This window comes from Enhydra lutris, unplaced genomic scaffold, assembly GCF_002288905.1.
Source record: "Enhydra lutris kenyoni isolate GAN:26980312 unplaced genomic scaffold, ASM228890v2 scaffoldscaffold12, whole genome shotgun sequence".
Lineage (NCBI taxonomy): Eukaryota > Metazoa > Chordata > Mammalia > Carnivora > Mustelidae > Enhydra > Enhydra lutris.
The window spans coordinates 46,433,252-46,452,827 of NW_019154096.1; the positions used below are offsets into that span (position 1 = coordinate 46,433,252).

The 19,576-nt window shown below is 36.7% G+C and overlaps 1 protein-coding gene across 5 annotated transcripts in view; it reads left to right on the forward strand.

Moving 5' to 3' along the window:
* The window catches only part of LOC111144972 (exocyst complex component 6), a 236,414-nt gene that overhangs the window by 40,550 nt on the left and 176,288 nt on the right, over window positions 1–19,576 (forward strand). For 4 of the 5 annotated variants that reach the window (XM_022499608.1, XM_022499612.1, XM_022499609.1 and 1 more), the window contains exons 2-5: window positions 12,795–12,966; window positions 14,233–14,280; window positions 14,362–14,452; window positions 17,180–17,225. In XM_022499608.1, the coding sequence (XP_022355316.1) occupies window positions 12,795–12,966; window positions 14,233–14,280; window positions 14,362–14,452; window positions 17,180–17,225 (357 nt within the window). Of the gene's footprint in view, window positions 1–9,915; window positions 9,931–12,794; window positions 12,967–14,232; window positions 14,281–14,361; window positions 14,453–17,179; window positions 17,226–19,576 lie in introns of those variants that run through there. The other variant, XM_022499610.1, reaches the window with a different exon arrangement.

Consider the following 19,576-nt stretch of genomic DNA (forward strand, 5'->3'; position numbering starts at 1 on the left):
TATACTAAAAATCTGGTTTATTTTATTTTATTTTTTTATTTTAGAGAGACAGGGAGGGAGGGAGGGAGGATGAGCACATACTAATGAGGGGAAGGGCAGAGGGGAGGAGAGAGAATCTCAAGCAGACTCCCCGCTGAGTGTAGGCCTGATATGGGGTTCAATCCCATAACCCTGAGATCATGACCTGAGCTGAAATCAAGATTTGGATGCCCAACTGACTGAGCCATCCAGGTGTCCCCCAAAATGTGTTTTCAAAACTATTTCTGAGGGGCGCCTGGGTGGCTAAGTCGTTAAGTGTCTGCCTTTGGCTCAGGTCATGATCCCAGGGTCCTGTGATTGAGCCCCCCCCATCCAGCTCCCTGCTCGGCAGGAAGCCTGCTTCTCCCTCTCCCACTCCCTGCTTGTGTTCCCTCTCTTGCTGTCTCTCTCTCTCTGTCAAATAAACAAATAAAATCTTAAAAAGAAATCCTGATTTAAATAAATTTTAAAAATCATTTTTAAAAAAGATTTTATTTATTTTTAAAAGATTTTTATTTATTTATTTGACAGAGAGAGAGATCACAAATAGGCAGAGAGGCAGGCAGTGGGAGAGGAGGAAGCAGGCTCCCCGCTGAGCAGAGAACCTGATGCAGAGCTCGATCCCAAGACCCCAAGATCATGACCTGAGCCGGAGGCAGAAGCTTAAACCACTGAGCCACCCAGGCGTGCCTAAAAAAGATTGTATTTATTTGAGATAGAGAGAGGGAGAGAAGGAGAGAATGAGAGGGGAGAAGGTCAGAGGGAGAAGCAGACTCCCCGTGGAGCTGAGAGCCTGATGTGGGATTCGATCCCTGGACTTTGGGATCATGACCTGAGCTGAAGGCAGTTGCTCAACCAACTGAGCCACCCAGGTGCCCAATAAAACTGTTATTGAGTTTATTAGCAAGCAATTTGTATTGCACAGGATGGTTTTATTAGGTTTTGAAATTTTCTGATTAGTTTTTCTATGATTATTATTATTATTATTTTTTTAAGATTTTACTTATTTATTTGACAGACATCACAAGTAGGCAGAGAGGCAGGCAGAGAGAGGAAAGGAAGCAGGCTTTCCACCTACCAGAGAGCCTGACATGGGGCTGGATCCCAGGACCCTGGGATCATGCCCTGAGCGGAAGGCAGAGGCTTTAACCCACTGAGCCACCCAGAAGCCCCTCTGATTATTTTTAATGTCTTCATAGCATCATTTTTAGGAATGTTTAATTTGTCAAAAGCTGATAATAATAGAGTGGTTAGTTGTCTTATAAATTTACTTAACATTCAGAAAGTTATGTCAGTTAATAAAATGAAAATGTTATGGGCACCTGGGTAGCTCAGTTGGTTAAGCGACTGCCTTCGGCTCAGGTCATGATCCTGGAGTCCCGGGATCGAGTCCCGCATCGGGCTCCCTGCTTGGCAGGGAGTCTGCTTCTCCCTCTGACCCTCTCCCTTCTCATGTTCTCTCTCTCTCTCTCAAATAAATAAATAAAATCTTTAAAAAAAATGTTAGTAAGCAAAATGTTAGTAAGCAAAATTTCAGTACTAATTAGATCAGTACCTAGAATCTGAAAAGCATTCATTATAAATATGAAATTGCTGAGCTATCATAAGCAGTCTCACTAATGAAATACCAAATCTTAATTACTGATGATTAGAAATACAAAATTAAGATCAGTATGTTAGACATTAAGTTTGATATGATATGTGAAACACTGGTGAAAGAATAGGAAAAATGGATAGGGACTGGAAGAATAAAGAATGCTTGAAAGGATGTAAAAGCACTTTTTTTTTTTTTTTAAAGATTTAATTTATTTATTTGACAGACAGAGATCACAAGTAGGCAGAGAGGCAGGCAGAGAGAGAGGGAGGAGGAAGCAGGCTCCCTGCGGAGCAGAGAGCCCGATATGGGGCTCGATCCCAGGACCCTGGGATCATGACCTGAGCCGAAGGCAGAGGCTTTAACCCACTGAGCCACCCAGGCGCCCCTGTAAAAGCACTTTTTAAAAAATTACTGGAAATACAGAGTTAAGGTTAATGTATCATTTTAAGAATGGGCAGAAAATATGGTTAATGTTTGAAAAATTTAAAAACAACATTAAAAATCATCCAATGGAGATTAGAGGTAGCTGATACAGTTTATCAGAGATAAAGCAGTGCACATTTCTTTTCTTTTTTAAAAAAGAGATTTTATTTATCAGAGAGAGAGATTGTGCACATGTGCATGCATGCACACACTGAGTGGGGAATTGGGGTGTGGGCAGAGGGAGAAGCTGGCTCCCTATTGAGCAAGGAGCCAGATACTGGATTGGATCCCAGGACCCTGGGATCATGACCCCAGTGAAGGCAGGTGCTTAACTGACTGAGCCACCTAGGTGTCCCACACATTTTTTTTCTGATAAAAGTTTGTAGAAAGTATTGATACCAACAGATAAATGCAGTGCTAATGCCCAGGGATTCTTGAACAGTATTTTTGCATTTAGCTTTCCAGTATTTTGGAAATCCATTACCTTGGTAAAGTCATAATTTTTCCTTAACAGTAGTTGATTGACATTTAATAAAATTCACAGGACAGTCTACCAATGTTTAGTATTCTAATGTTAGTCACTTTAGGTGAGTATCTTCACATTATTCTGTATAGGGCTTGGCTATGTTCTTTTGTGGTTATGCAATAGAATATCTGTTCTGTTGGAGAACAAAGGATTCTGAGATCAAGAAAGACTGTTTTTATTCTGTCCAGGAAACTGTAGTGCTTCAGTCAATATAGGTAATTTAGGGAAATTGGGATTGGGTACTTTGATATTTTATCAATTTTTTTAAAAACTGCAAACATTTTATTAGAAGCTAAAAAGTCATTTCTCAGCAAATAAATACAGGTGTCCCTGTATTTACATTTTACATTTACATATTACATTTACATGTTATTACATCAGTACACTTTTACAAAAGACCTACATTTGTACCTGTTTTCACTAACCAAAAGAAATCCAAAGAGGATTTTTGCTTTTGTGAAAAAGGGCAAAAAGTGAAAATCGCATTCAGCAGCATGAGCATCAGGAGTGGCACTGCCAAGCACCTTCCTGGGGATCTACACTCAGCATCAAGCAGCCATAGCTCTGGACTGTGTCTGTGAGCATCTGTGTTTTATCTTGATTTATTTTGTACATCTGTTAGCAAGGTATATTCTAAGATATATCAGAAAAACCTAAGAGAAGTTATTTTTTGGATCTGGGAATGCTCAAAAATTTTCCCTTTTAAATTAGTAATAATTGCTTCGTCTTTATACACCATTTTGGTTTCATAGGAGCTCTCTTCCTTCAGATGATAGGAGAAACCTGTACATTTTATTCTCTTTACAGTTACTGTGATGGAATTTTTTTTTTTTTTTAAAAATGGAAAGATGGTGAAAGAAAAAGTTACCAAAAATGGTATAATGATATTATATGACTTTTGGTAAAAAAATATCCTAATTGTTTCCAGTAATGAGAGAGTCCTTTGTCACATAATATTTTGTAAATGTTGTTTGTTTTCCATTAGAAGATGTTTTCCTTAAAAAAAATAAAACTGGAATATGATTAAAAAATCATTTATCTCATTAATAGAATAGAGTATCTGTCCCAGAACTTGAGGTAGCCTGAGTTCCTCCATTAAGATATTTGATTGGATAACAACATTAATTTTTAAAGAAGCAATTTTAATATTTTAATGTTATCTTACTTTTTCTTATATCTATTTTATTACCACTAGGTGGAGCCCTGTACATACAATTCAAGAAGGCATTTCTGACCGATGGTTTACTTGTTTAAATGCTGTAAGCCTGATACATCAGATGGTCAAATAATGTATGATAACTCATATTTCAACATTTTGCTTTGGGGTAGAAGATTAGATATAATGAAGATAGAAAATGTGGGGCGCTTAGGTGGCTCAGTGGGTTAAAGCCTCTGCCTTCAGCTCCAGTAGTGATCCCAGGGTCTCTTCCCCCTCACTCTCTTTCTGCCTGCTCCTCTGCCTACTTGTGATCTCTGTCAAATAAATAAATAAAATCTTTAAAAAAATTTTTTTAAAAGAAAATGTGTACTTAAAAGAATTTTTAAGATATGCTTTTTAGACATACATTGCAACGATATGGATGGTTGAACTAGAGGGCATTATGCTAAGTGAAATAAGTCAATCAGAGAAAGACAATTATCATAGGATCTCTCTGATATGAGGAATTTGAGAGGGAGGGTGAGGGGTTGTGAGGGGTAGAAAAAATGAAACAAGATGGGACTGGGGATGGAGACAAACCGTAAGAGAGAGACTCTTAATCTCAGGAAGCAAAGTGAGGGTTTCTGCGGGGTGGGGGTGGCAGGGATAGGGTGGCTGGGTTATGGATATTGGGGAGAGTATATGCTATGGTGAGTGCTGTGAGTTGTGTAAGACTGATGATTCACAGACCTGTACCCCTGAAGCAAATAATACATTGTATGTTAATTTAAAAAAAACATATATATTGTTTTTATGTGTTCCTACTTGCTAAAATTAAAATATGTAAATTAAAATCACTTAGTGTAGCATAGTCCATCTTTATTTTCTGTTCACATGAAGTTTTTAAGTCATCTCTTCTTTTAACATTGATTTTACATCTGCATTTTGTCATGATTACCATTATATTTTGGTAGAAGTAAGGCTTTTTTTTTTTTAAAGATTTTATTAATTTATTTGACAGAGAGTTATCACAGGCAGATAGGCAGGCAGAGAGAGATGGGGAAGAAGGCTCCCTGCTGAGCAGAGAGCCTGATGGATGCGATATGATGCGGGGCTCAATCCCAGGACCCTGAGATCATGACCTGAGCCCAAGGCAGAGGCTTAACCCACTGAGCCAACCAGGTGCCCCAGAAGTAAGGTTTTATTGTGCTAAGCTTTTGGAAGGGAAGACTGAACTCTTACACTGAAGTTATTATATGTATAATTGACACTTGAACAATGTGGTGGTTAGGGGTCACTGACCTCCTGTGCAGCTGGAAATCTGCATATAACTTTTGACTCCCCAAAGACTTTACTAATAGCCTACTGTTAACCAGAAGCCTTATGATACCATAAACAGTCAATTAACACATATTTTATATGTGATGTGTATTATATACTGGATTTTTGCAATCAAGCAAGCTAAAGAATAGAAAACGTTATTAAGAAAGCTTCAAGGAAGAGATAATATATTTACAGTACTGGACTATGTTGAGAAAAACTTGAATGTAAGTGTACCCATGCAGTTCAAACCATTGTCCAAGGTGTCCAAGCACTAATTTATAACCTTAGTGGATGTGGGATAGTGGAAAATTTACCTGCTTTCTGGTTTTGCCATGTCTCTGTGTATTTATTTATAGGATTTGATTAGATTTGTCAGTAGACATTATAGCATTCTGAGAGGACATTTTAAGAGCAGAAAAATTCATTAAAATTGCATATTGCTTGAAAGTTTAGAAGAGTAATGTATTTGGCACCTTAATAATTAGATGGAAAAAATGTTAACTGACTTAAGGGTTCAAAGATTGAATAGTACTGAATGGTATTTCCTTTCTTATCCTGAAGATCAAAATTTTGAAGAATAATGATTGTTATTCAGAGATAAGAAAAAAGATTTTTTAGAGCCTTCGGCTGAGGTTAGACAAATACGGGGCCCTTAGTTTTCTCTACTTCATATTTTGCTCCTCTTTATTTTTTGCATTTGTAATTTAATACTGCCTAACAATTAGCTATGCCTCAGTTCTCATCCTTTTCTTCTGTCCATTGGATGATTTCACCTGATGGGTGCAGCAGTGCACATCAGGGGATTCCCTATTGAGTCATTCTCAATTGTTGATCTTCAAAGGTGATCTGGTTAGTTGCTATGCCCATAACTTCTCAGCATTCCATGCTGCTTATCACCATTTCTGATTGGAGAGTATATGTGACATAATGGTTAGGAGTGCTGGCTTTGGAGTCAGGTAGACTTGGAGTTAAATCTTGGCCCTACTACTGTGTGACTTTGGACATAACAGTCTTCATCTTCCCAAACTGCATTTATAAATTGGGATGCTAATAGAATCTACACTGTAAAGCTGTAGTGAATATTAATGAGGTAATGCTTGCAAAGTACTTAATAGTAAGTACTTGGTTGTGTGTTACTTTTTGTTTTGTTTTGTTTTTAATCTTTAGCACATTAAGCCAGATGCAGCAGCGGATATGACTCCTCTTTAGTCAGTTCAGTCACTGTGGGGAGTCATTGACAGGGATTGCGCATCTTCTCTGCTTTCCATTTCCTCCCTCCACTGTCTCCCCAAATTATCTCTATAATTAAACATAGGACCCTTGTAATTTACCCTTGTATTAAATTACAAGAGAAAAGATGGGTAATTCCTGCTATGTATATGGTGTATTGCTTTGGCTTTTTTCCCTTTTCCAGTGTTGTTCTGCATATCTGCCCTTTTCTCCCTTCCTGTTTTGTCTCTGTTCACTCAGCTTTTTATTGTTGGCTTTATTAGCAAATTTTCAGGCTAATTATTTTTAATATTTTCATTAGAGTGGTAGAGGGTTAAATCAACTACATGTATTGATTAATTCCATTTTGAGTGCTTGTGTCAGGCTCTTTGTTTTGTGCTGCATCTATTAAGTTGAGAAAGTCAGAACTAGGAACTTTTTCCTTTTCAGGGCCAAATTCTATCTTGTGATGAATTTTGGATTTTGGCACTTGCTTGAGCCTTCAGTACATTTTTAAAAATGCAACTTATTCCTGTGGTTTAGAATGTTTTCTCATCTCTACTTCTTTATTTCTGTGTACTCTGCTCAGAATGATCTCTCTGATCCGGATTATGGGTAACAGGTGGTTATATCAGCTTGGGCTGCAGCTTGTACTCATGTCTGTAACAGCAAGTGGTTATCCAAAACAGGAGAGACTAAGACTTAGGTTCATTCATGGTACTGATTCCTTAATGTTATTTTTATTGGGGCTAATAGTTCACCCATTTTAGGCTTTGATTTTCTATTAATGGGGGGGTGAGTATTGCATATATTCTGATACTGCTTTTCTCCATACTAACAACATCAGTAGAAAAAGAGGTTTTCATCTGTGATGCTATACTAGATGCACTGGCAGTATCTTGAATTACTATAAAATAGGAGTAGTTTTGTTTTTAAAACTGTGGAGAATAAATTAGAAAGACACACTAAAAGATGGACTTTAAGAACTTTCTAGGGGTGCCTGGGTGGCTCAATGGGTTAAAGCCTCTGCCTTTGACTCAGGTCATGATCCCAGGTTTCTGGGCTCTCTATTTGGTGGGGAACCTGCTTCCTCCTCTCTCTGCCTGTCTCTCTCCCCAGTTGTGATCTCTGTCTGTCAAATAAATAAATAAAATCTTAAAAAAAAAACTTTCTAGAATAAAATAGGCTACAAGAAAATTATTTTTCTTCTTTTTGTTTATATATTGTTAACAGTTTTTAAAAGAGAAAACAGTATTGCTTTTTACACTGACAGAGTCCCACCCTCTTTGGAGGGACATTGTAGTAGAGCAGTCCTGAAATACCTCTTAGATTTTTTTTTTAAGATTTTATTTATTATTTGACAGAGAGAGACGCACCAAGAGAGGGAACACAAGCAGGGCGAGTGGGAGAGGGAGAGGCAGACATCCGGATGTTCAGGGAGCCCGATGCGGGGCTCCATTAGAGGACCCTGGGATCATGACCTGAGCCGAAGACAGACACTTAACGACTGAGCCACCCAGGCTCCCCTACCTCTTAGATTTTTGCTACAGCTATAACAGAAAAAAAGAGAGTAGGCAATTCTTTTGGTATGTTCTGTTTCCTATCTGGTTTTTTAAGATCCAGAGAAATTTCAAACTTGTATTAAGGTAGGTAAAAAAGATGTTTAAAAATGTGTGTTTATATATATATATATATATTACTTCAACATGTGTTCATAGTTATGAAATAAAAATTTGTTTATAGCACACTAATGTCAGATAAACTTTCTCTTGCATGGATTTCCTTCAGAATCGTGTTTGCTTAATTAGGAATTCTTATTAAATATTAATTATAGGAAAAACACAAGAAGCACAAAAGTACCTTGGGAATTCTAATACCGCCTCAGATCCTCACTAACTAGGCTGCACTGAGCAAGTCATTTATCATTTCCTTGCCTACTTCACTTGTGAAAAAGGGGAAATGATATTTTCTCTGGTGTAGTATAAGAAATAAATGAAATATTAGCTGTAAAAAAGTGCAAAAGGCCCCATAACTCCTTTAGCATAGAGTATTAGCCATATTTGATACCTGTAGCCACTACTTATTTAGCAGCCAGTTGACTCATTTAATAAGGATTTGGTTGTCTTTTATGTCCATATTATGCTAGCAGCCAGTGTGTACTGAGCACTTACCATATGTCAGTTACTGCTAAGAACTTTTCTTGTGTTTACTAATTTAATCCTTAAGACATTGTGATGTAGATACTGTTTTTTTTTTTGTTTTTGTTTTGTTTGTTTTAAAGATTTTATTTATATGACAGAGAGAGAACACACGCAGTGGGAGCAGCAGGCAGAGGCAGAGAGGGGTGGGGAGAGCAGACTTCCCACTGAGCAGGGAGCCTGACATGGGACTGGGGACTGGGGTCCCTTCGAAAAGGCGGGTGCTTCCTTGTCTTCTTCTTCTTCTTCTTCTTCTTTTTTTTTTTTTCAGATTTTATTTATTTATTTGACAGAGAGAGAGAGAGAGAGCTCGAGTGCGCACAAGCAGGGGGAGCAGCAGAGGAGGAGGGAGAAGCAGATTCCCTGCTGAGCAGGGAGACCAATGCAAGACTCCATCCCAGGACCCTGGGATCATGACCTGAGCTGAAGGCAGATGCTTAACTGACTGAGCCACCCAGGCACCCCTAGATACTGTTTTTTTTCATCCTTATTTTATTGGTGAGAGAGTTGAGATTTGGAGAAGTCAAGTGGCTTACCTGAGGTTGAACAGTTAGTAAGTGTCCTTTTTGATTCCATCTATTCCATCCATTCATTCTTCCAGTTATTCAGCAATCATTTATTAACCATCCGCTATGTGATAAGTACTTTTCTGGGGCTGAGCGTTCAGTGGGGAACAAAACAGACAACTTACGTTCTAGTGTGTGAAGACAAAATGAATAGAAGTATGAAATAGAGAATATATTTGAGTATATTCTACAGTGGAAAGAGTGATGCAGTGATAAAGTAAACTCCTTTGTTTTAAAAAAGAAAACAAGCGGCAGGAAGGGAATTGTGGAATTGTATGTGCGTGTGTATTTGTGTCTCTGTGTGTTTGTGTTTATAATATGGATACTGTAGCCAGAAAGAGCCTCATCAAGAAGGGGATAAAAGATGTGAAGAGAGGCAGGCCACCTGTGAGAAGTATGAGAAATATGATCAAGGTAGAGGAAACAGCATGTGTAAAGCATAGGGTAGGAAAGTGTTTGGTGTTTTTCAGGAACCACAAGGAGGCCAGTGTTGCTGGCATAGAGTAAGTGGAGAGTGAGTATTAGGAAGTGAGGTCAGTGAGGTAATATGGGGCAAAATTATATAGGGATTGTATGGGCTGTTGTAAGAGAAATAGGGTTTGGAGCAGAAGAGAGAAATGAGATCTGCTTTATATTTTAATGGGATCATTCTGTCTATTTTGTTGAGAATAGACTATAGGGAAGTAGGGGTGAAATCAAGGAGACTAATTAAGAAGCAGTTGGTAACATTCTAGGAAAGATCATGGTGACCTAGTCCAGGGTGGGACCAGTAGAGGTTGTAAAATGTGTTTGGATTTTCTGGATTTTTTGGTGGGGAGAGTGAGAGAGAGAACCGTCAAGGGTGATCTTAAGGTTTTTTGCCAGAGCACCTAGAAGAATGGGCTTTACAGAGATAGAGGAAGACCATGAGAGGAGCAGGTTTGAAGAAGAAGGTAAGAAATCATTTTGGACATATTTAAGATGCTTATCAGATACCCAGTTGGAGAAATATATGAGTTTGAAGGTCAGGGGGAAGTTGGGCCTGGAAACATAAATTTGGGAGGTGTCAGTGTTCTTGTGGATTTTATTTTTTATTTTATTTTATTTTTTTTTTTAAAGATTTTATTTATTTATTTGACAGAGAGAGATCACAAGTAGACAGAGAGGCAGGCAGAGAGAGAGAGAGAGAGAGGGAAGCAGGCTCCCTGCTGAGCAGAGAGCCCGATACGGGACTCGATCCCAGGACCCTGAGATCATGACCTGAGCCGAAGGCAGCGGCTTAACCCACTGAGCCACCCAGGCGCCCCATCTTGTGGATTTTAAAACTCCAAATCTGGATGAAATTGAGAGAGTGGTATAGTAGAAAAGAGAAGATGTCCAAGATCAGATCCTAGTTGTAGCTCAGCTCTTAAAGGCCCAAATTTTTAATAATTACTATCCAATATGGCTGTCTCTAGTATTATAATAGGTATTCATTAAAAACCTGTAACATGGAGGCTGCCCTCAAGAGCTTATGGTTGATAAGAAAAACAAAATATAGGACATAAATTTGAAAGGTTTAAATTACAGTACAGAGTATAATATGTGATTACATGTCACAGTGAGTAGAAAGGACTGTAAATTTACCTGTCCTGCTTATGGAGAGATTACTTGTCATGGAAATGATTGACAAAGTTCTGTTGGAGGAAATAGGAATTGAACTAAATCTCAAACAATGGGCAACAGATTGGGAGAGCACATTTTTGGGAGGTCCCCAAGACTACCATCAAGTTCAGTAATTTACTAGGAGGACTCAGAATTTAGAAAGCTGGTATATTCACAGTTGCTGTTTGTTAAGCAAAAGATTACAGATTAAATTTAGCATCAGGAAAAGGCATATAAGGCAGGGTCTAGGAAAGTTCAAAGCGGGGTCTTCCAGTAGTCCTTTCCTAGTGGTCATGTAGATAGCACTTATATCTCCCAGCAATGATGTATGGCAGCAGTCATAGAGTATTGCCAACCAGGGTAGCTCACCTAAGCCATGGTGTCCAGGGTTTTTCCAGGGGGTTGTTCATGTAGATATGGCTGACTGCCCTGAATTGCTTACCCTTAGTCTGTAGACTCTCTGGAGCTGAAGGCCTCCACCCACTGTAAATCACACTGTAAAACCACATTGCTAGCTTAGATTATTTGACATTTCCAAAGGTCTCCAAGTAAACAAAGACAACTATCAAGTAGGACATTCTGAAGGTTTATTTCCCAGGAGCTGGGGACAAGGGCCAAACCTTTCTTAGGGCAAGGTTAATCCTTTTCTGAATGGTGTTTGGCAGGGAGGGTGATACCCTCTATGTGGAGATAGCATGAGCTGAGAGACAGTAGGAATGTGTACACCATATTTAGAGAACATTGTGGTACCTGTAATATGGGCTTGAGAATATGAACCCCGGAGCCAGACTACCAGGATTCATATCTCATCTGTCCCTTGCTAGTGTGGAGTTTATAGCAGTTACATAATCTGTAACATCTGTAAAGCAAGGGTAATAATAATACCTACTTTATAGGCTTGTTGTGAGGATTAAAAGATTAATATATAAAGCACTTAGAATATGTCCTGACAGAGTAAGTATTATAGAAATCAGGAGTTTGTTCTTCATTCTTTAGTCATTCACTCATTGATTCTTTTTTGAGCACTAGTGCGTTAAAGACTCATGTCCTGAGCCTCAGACCTTTATTTCCTGATATCTAGAGAGTTTCCAGGTATCTAGAGGGTTTGTGGCTCATTTAGTAATAACAAGTTGAATGAGAAATTAAGTAATTTTTGCATACAAATGATTTCTACTAATGACAGTACTTTCAATCTAGTTTTAAGATTTTCAACCCTTGTGGGTGCTGGGGTAACACAGTTAAGCGTCCAGCTCTTAATTTCAGCTCAGGTCATGATCTCCGGATTATGAGAGTGAGCCTTGCATCAGGCTCCATGCTCAGTATGGAGTCTGCTTGAGATTCTCTCTTTCCCTCTCCCCCTCCATTTCTGCTCTCTGTCTCTCTGAAATAAATAAATCTTAAAAAAAAAAAAAAAGATTATCAGCTGTTGCTTTGAAGTTAAAACTTGTATTCAACTGGCAGTCAAAGAACTTAATTTGTAGAGAAGTGTTGATCCGTATTTATATTAAGTGGGATTCATTGTGATGCCTCTGCATTATTCTATTGCCTCAACTGTTACTTGAAGATGGCATGCTACATGCTATGTAACTTGGCCTATGGTATCAGTGATAGAAATGATACTTTTCTAAAGAAAGGGTTTATCATAATGAGCTGCTCCTTGAGGGCTTGCACTTACAGAATTGCACTCCCTTCTACTGTGCCATCTTTTTTTTTTTTTTTTTTTTTTTTAATATATCAGCCCCAGTTACATTTTTTCTCCTTCTCTTTGGACCATGATAAGCTTCAGAGTAGTGACTTTGGGAGCAGGGTAGTTTAGAGTAAAGAGACCTTTATCTGGAGAAGTAATTTGCATGTAAGATAAGGTGTTTTTTAGATGTGTTATAGGTTTGCTTACTTTAAACCATTTAACCTATGCTCCGAAGTAACTGTAATTTAATGTTGGTACTATGTCATATTATGATGAATAGTTTTAATTGTATATTTAAAAGTCACAGTCACAGACTTAAATCTGGATATCAGAATTAAGTAATTCTTGAAATGTATGAGTGTCTCCTTAATATACTGATTACAAAACAAAAAAAATTATTAGCAGTTGCAAAGAATGGGCTTAATAAAGAATAAATTTTGGTGAACTGGGAAGTTAATGTTAGTTTTCTTTTTTGTGTACATTCAGGTCTGTGTATGATGACCAACCAAATGCACACAAGAAGTTTATGGAAAAATTAGATGCTTGTATCCGTAATCATGACAAGGAAATTGAAAAGATGTGTAATTTTCATCATCAGGGTTTTGTAGATGCTATTACAGAGCTTCTTAAAGTAAGGACTGATGCAGAAAAACTGAAGGTAAGAAATACTTTAAAATTCTCTTTATTTTTTTCTCATTAAATTAGTCAAGTATTAGTTTGTAGTGCATATGTATAAATCATTATTAAATGTACTGTTTTCAGGAAGTGAATTAGTGTGTATATTTGGAAATGCTCTTTATGCTCTATTAACATAGTTGTCATGCTAATGACAGGAGTAATCTCTTTTTTGTAAAGCAAGTAATGCATTGACTTAACAGGATTTCTTTCCCTGCAGGGAAATGAACTAAAAAAATTCATACAAGGGAAGGCCTCATTTGCAGTTTTAGAATTTGAAAAATGGCAATTAGTATAATGATAAAAAGCAATCCTCTAAAAATTAAAAAGAAAACTTACTATGAGTGATTGTGTTCTCAAAATTATTTAATAATACTGAAACTTTTTTTGGTTTAATAACAAAACATAATTTTCTTAAAGAAAGTTGGTCTGTATTTTCTGCCACCCAACAAAAACATTTATTAAATCAGACCTGGATTCGTTCAGTCCGAATACAAAGTATTTAGTTATAAGAATTGGCCTATTTATCTTTTTTTACATTTGGAGAATTTAGCAGATAAAATGACCCTGGTTCACTAAAGGTTATGATTAGAAAACCATTATATAAAGGATATTCAGATAACAAGAGACCAAATACAGCATCAATGAGGTCACTGAGCATCTTTGTTCAGAAATTAATGAGATTTTTAATAAACTAGAATGTGCTTCCTTACTATGATGACCTAATGAGTCACTTAATATGTGGGAAAATTTGAGGTTGAGCTTTGTCTGCACCTGCAGCATTAAAATGTTGCTGTGGATTGAAATTTCCGTGTTTGATGTTAATCAACCACCCAGTGTTTGCATTCAGCAAAGTATGAATGTTTAATTACCATAAAATGCAATCACCATTTCGAACAGACAATGAATGGCACATAGACCTCATTGAAGTTATCAAAAAGGGACCAGTGGTCAATTGGGTCAGTGATTTGAATTGTTTGACAGACTTAGAGAAGCAAGTAAAGTTCAAAAATCTAGATTAAATTTGAGAAGTTTGCCACAGAATCTGTTAAAAAGAACTGTCATAAGTAATTGAAGTTAACAAAAGCCCTTTTCAATCAAAAGTTCAAGTTCAAGCTGTAGAGTTAATTTGAATTTGCATTTCTTTGTTCTAAGTTTCTCATGAAGCATGATCTGATTACAAGGGTGAGCAGTTATATCAGGGCAGTTTTATGCATATTTGTCTAATTAAGGTAAAATTATTTTTAAGGTGCAAGTTACCGATACCAACCGAAGATTTCAAGATGCGGGAAAGGAGGTGAGAATATGATACATTTCTTACATACTCAATATGTGGATGCAGTTTGCTTAAAAATATGAACATTTCTTCTTTTCTAAGGTGATAGTCCAAACAGAAGATATTATTCGATGTAGAATTCAGCAGAGGAACATTACAATGGTAGTAGAAAAATTGCAGTTATGCCTTCCAGGTGAGTTAAACTTGTCTATAATGGAATGCTTGGCTTGGTAAAACTATAATTTAATGATAGCATACAGTCATTAGTCATAATGGGAATTACAGATTATTTGGTGATTGCCCCCAAAAGCTCATGGTTATCTTTCTTATCCACTTTCGTTTTTGAATTTTCATGGTTTTCTTATCTTATAAAGTTTTGTTTGATGATCTGTCACATCAGGTTCCTAGAACAACCTGTACCTCTCCCATTTCCTTCCTGCCTAGTTTGTCCTTTATCCCTCACTCCCCTCCCACTGCTTTTTTGTTTTTTTTCTCAGAATACTTTCCCATGGAGGAATGTCTTTTGATTACGTTTCCTTGCCTTTTCCTAATTCGCCCAATTTTTTTACTTCTAGCTTTCCACTGTTTTCTGTTTGTCACTTAAGCAGGTTGGTTTTGCTTTTCTCACAGTCTTGCTTTGCTGATAAAGTAAAAAAAAAAAACCCTAAAGTACTAGGTCTTTTCCCTTTTTTGGTCATGCCTTTACCCTCCCATGTTTTGGAAGGACTGACTGTTGGTTTCTGAGTTTTTGGTCTTTCTGTTTTGGCTCAGATATTCCTGGAAAATCAAATAAATTCTAAGAAACTCACCAGTATTTTCTTTCCCCTTATGTATCCTGTTTGAACAAAAGGAAGCCAAGGTGTATGTCATCTTTTTATTCATATAGTAAGCTGAATCCATCTTAGTGTCCCATTTTTTAAACTTATTTTTTTCAGAAGGACCCTGAAGCTCCATGTCTGGGGAAATAGAATGAGATGTTTTTTATAATATTTATATAATAAATATTTAGCTTAGGACAGAAATCGTATGTTAAAACTTTCAGCAGGTTTTATTAACTAAAAGACATTGTTTTCTGACTTTGTGAGGATAGCCTTTTTTTTAGAATCACTGAAATTCTGTTCAGTTTTATCTCTGGACCATGAATATTTGCACATTAACTTTGATTAAATAAAATGTCTGCTTCTTATGTTCCATTTCAGGGTTGAGAAACCTATTTCCTTATAGTAATGTTTAATAACACCTCTTCGCCAACATCAGATACACTCACTGAAGTAGCCATGAACACAGTCTAAGTTTGATTGCTTTGACCCTGATGGTAATAAGCCTAAAAAATTGGGTACTGGTAGAATGCTAAAGAGCTGAATTCAGCTTATTCCCCTGGGCGTGCTTTTTGGAATAGAGAAATAAAGGGAAGTAGAGGTTAGACTTTTGTTACTGCTACTGTCTTTGCTTTCAAGGCTGGACAGGCAATCTGAATTCATGTAAACATTGTCTTCTTAATAGCCACATTGAGAACTGCTTCCTTTCCTCCATCTAGCCTTCTATCTAATTATCCACTCGTGAATTCTTTTTGTGTCAGCAATTATGGTAGATATTGGAAATATAAAGTTGAAAATGACACAGTCATAGTTCTAAAGGAACCTGTGTTCTAATGTGAATAAGGATATAAGATATTTATTATTGTATAATTGCCTAACTCCTTGGATTAGCAGGGGTGTGAGAGGGTATAAGAAGTCATAGTGTAAACAGTGCATTTTCCTGGTATATTAGTTTTACTTGATTATTTATGAGGTGAGCATTATTTTTATATGGAAATAAGATAGATATGAAAGTTATAGAAATTGTTGAGATAAAACAGGAGACGTCAAAGAAAGTTTATACTTAAGCAGCAATTGTAGGTTTTTCCCCAGGTTATATGTTTACTCTAATGTTTTGGTTGGAAAATGAGAGAAATACTGCATTACAATGTAGGGGCTGTGATAGAGGTATCCATAAAGTTCACAGGGTTAGGGTGGTTCACTGTTGCCACCATTGTAGCTTTATGGTTTTCAGACAAGTGAACTGAATATCTTCTGTACACTTGAAGACCCTTTGTAAGTAGCCAAAATAGAAAATTTAGAAAAAACTGTTGTCTCTCCAGTCTGTGAAAATGTGAGCTGGCTTGATGAGCCAATGATAATTTACTCACTTTGTGCTTTGAAATTCTACTAAGGATAAATGGTAATCTGCATAGTTGCATTAAAACCTTTTTGGTGGCAGTGTGTCGTCTTGCTGAAGCTTATAACAATTTTATTAAATAATTGTGTTTCTGAGTCTATAATAGAAATGATCAAAGTTGATTTGTTATGTTTATGATTTTATTATAATTTAATCTCTGTAAACTTGAATTTTTTTTTTCTTTGTCAGTTTGGTATAAAATTTTGCTTAGTGATCTATAACATAGTTGTATTTGGTATATTTTTGTTATGTATTTTATTTGATATATTGAATTAAAATTAATCAAGCTCATTTACTTAACTTTGTCTCTTGATTAACTAAAGTCCAAACTTCCAATTGCACTACAGGGAAGAGATAATAAGTTTCTGAATATGATAATTGTTAATAGGTTACTATTTCAGTTATAGGTGTCAGCATATGAAAGTATTTCAAATTCCAGATAATGTGTTCATTTATATAATGTAATGTTCAATATATGAAGACATTAAAATGTTTTTATTTACTTGATATATAAAATTTTATTTGAAAATATAAAAGTAAATATTTAAGAAAATATAAGCCTGGATTAAAGTATAGAGAAAATTAATGTATAAAGTATAGAGAATATTAATGAATTTATAATAGGCTCTTTCCTGCTTTAATTTTTTCATCTAAATTTTTTTCTCATTTTGAAAGCTAAAGTAAGTTCTCCTTTTTAATGCAGTGCTGGAAATGTACAGTAAGCTAAAAGAACAGATGAGTGCAAAAAGGTGAGTTGGTTTCTTTCCTGTTTTTAATAAATATTTATTTTTCTATTAAAGAAAGCATGGATAAATGTACTATAAATTACAATGAGTCGTGAAGTTTTGCTTTCTACCTTTATTCTTTTTTTGTGCAATTTGCCCATCAGAATCTAGTCTAATAAAGCAATTTGTAGCCGTTTATTTGTGGATCCTTGTCCTTTATAAGTAAAATCAAAGATTGATGATATTGTTGAAGGACAAATAGACAACTGAACAGGAATGAAAAACTATCGATTAGCTTCCATGTGAACATTGCTTATAATGAAAGGTTAAGTGTGTATAGTGGGACCAGTGTAGATAGTTTAAAATGTTTTAAAGATGAACAATTTTAAAGTAACATAAAAAAATCAGAATAAATGATAATATTCTATATTTGGAATAGGGAAATAATGATTTCCTCTTTATTAATAATTGCTTAATTATCATAGTACATTATGTACAAATGTATACTCAAAGATTTGTGTGTCCTGCTTTGTAGTGCTAAGCATTGAATTTTATTGGCCTTTACCAATTTGTACTAATTAGTAGTTACTTTTTTCCTCCTTAACACGTCATAAACTATCCTGCTTCTCCCTCTCCCTCAGCCCCATTCCCCTGGTTGTGCTCTCTCTCTCTAATAAATAAATAAAATCTTTAACCCACTGAGCCACCCAGGCGCCCCTAAATAAAATCTTTAAAAAAAAAAAAAAGGGGGCGCCTGGGTGGCTCAGTGTGTTAAGCCACTGCCTTCGGCTCAGGTCATGATCCCAGGGTCCTGGGATCGAGTCCCGCATCGGGCTGTCTGCTCGGCAGGGAGCCTGCTTCCCTCTCTCTCTCTCTCTGCCTGCCTGCCTCTCTGTCTACTTGTGATCTCTCTCTGTCAAATAAATAAATAAAATCTTTAAATTAAAAAAAAAAAAAGCTCATTTGTGTATCATTCATTCATATTTGGATGTTCACCATGGCCATACCCTCTGTAAACAAGCTGTCCTATATAAACTACATCCTAGCCCACCACTGCAATTTAAAAAAAAAAAATTGTGTATATATATATGTACATATATGTGTGTGTATATGTATTCCTTTTTTCTACCAAAGTTGTACATTCTCATATTTTAAAGATCTAGGTAATATAGTTCTTTGTATTTGTTGCAGAAAAACAGGAATCATCTTTCCTTCTTGCCATTCACCATTCCTTCTTGCTAAAGGCAAAAACTTTTACCTCTTTTAAGGCATAATTTTTGTGTTTACATTTATGTCTTTATTTTCTTTTTTTAAGATTTTATTTATTTATTTGACAGAGAAATCACAAATAGGCAGAGAGGCAGGCAGAGAGAGGGAGGGAAACAGGTTCCCTGCTGAGCAGAGAGCCCCGTGTGGGGCTCAATCCCAGGACCCTGAGATCATGACCTGAGCCAAAGCAGAGGCTTAACCCACTGAGCCACCCAGGTGCCCCCATTTATGCCTTTAAATAACTAACTTTTTTGTTGTTGTTGTTGTTACAGTTGAACTTTATTTTTTAAAATTAACATGTAATATATTATGTTTCAGGGTACAGGTCTGTTCATCAGTCTTACACAATTCACAGGGTTCACCATAGCACATACCGTCCCAGTGTCCATCACCTAGCCACCCATCCTTCCCACCCCCCTCCACTCAAGCAACCCTCAGTTTGTTTTCTGAGATTAAGAGTCTCTTATGGTTTGTCTCCCTCTCTGGTTTCCTATTGTTTCATTTTTCCCTTCCTTCCCTGTTGGTCCTCTGTCTTCTCAAATTCCTCATATCAGTGAGATAGTATGATAATTGTCTTTTTCTGATTGACTTATTTCGCTCAGCATAGTACCTTCTGGTTCCATTCACCTCATTGCAAATGGCAAGATTTCAGTTTTTTGATGGCTGCATAGTATTCTATCATACACACACACACCCCACATCTTCTTTGTCCATTCATCTGTTGATGGACATCTAGGCTCTTTCCGTAGTTTGGCTATTGTGGACATTGCTGCTATAAACATTCTGGTGCACATGCCCCTTCGGATCACTAGATTTGTATCTTTAGGGTAAATACCCAGTAGTGCAATTGCTGGGTCATAGGGTAGCTCTATTTTCAACTTTTTGAGGAAGCTGCATACTGTTTTCCAGAGTGACTGCACCAGCTTGCATTCCCACCAACAATGTAAGAGGGTTCCCCTTTCTCAGCATTCTTGACAGCATCTGTTTCCTGACTTGTTAATTTTAGCCATTCTAACTGGTGTGAGGTGGTATCTCATTGAGGTTTTGATTTGTATTTCCCTGATGCCAGGTAAAGTTGAGCACTTTTTCGTATGTCTGTTGGCCAT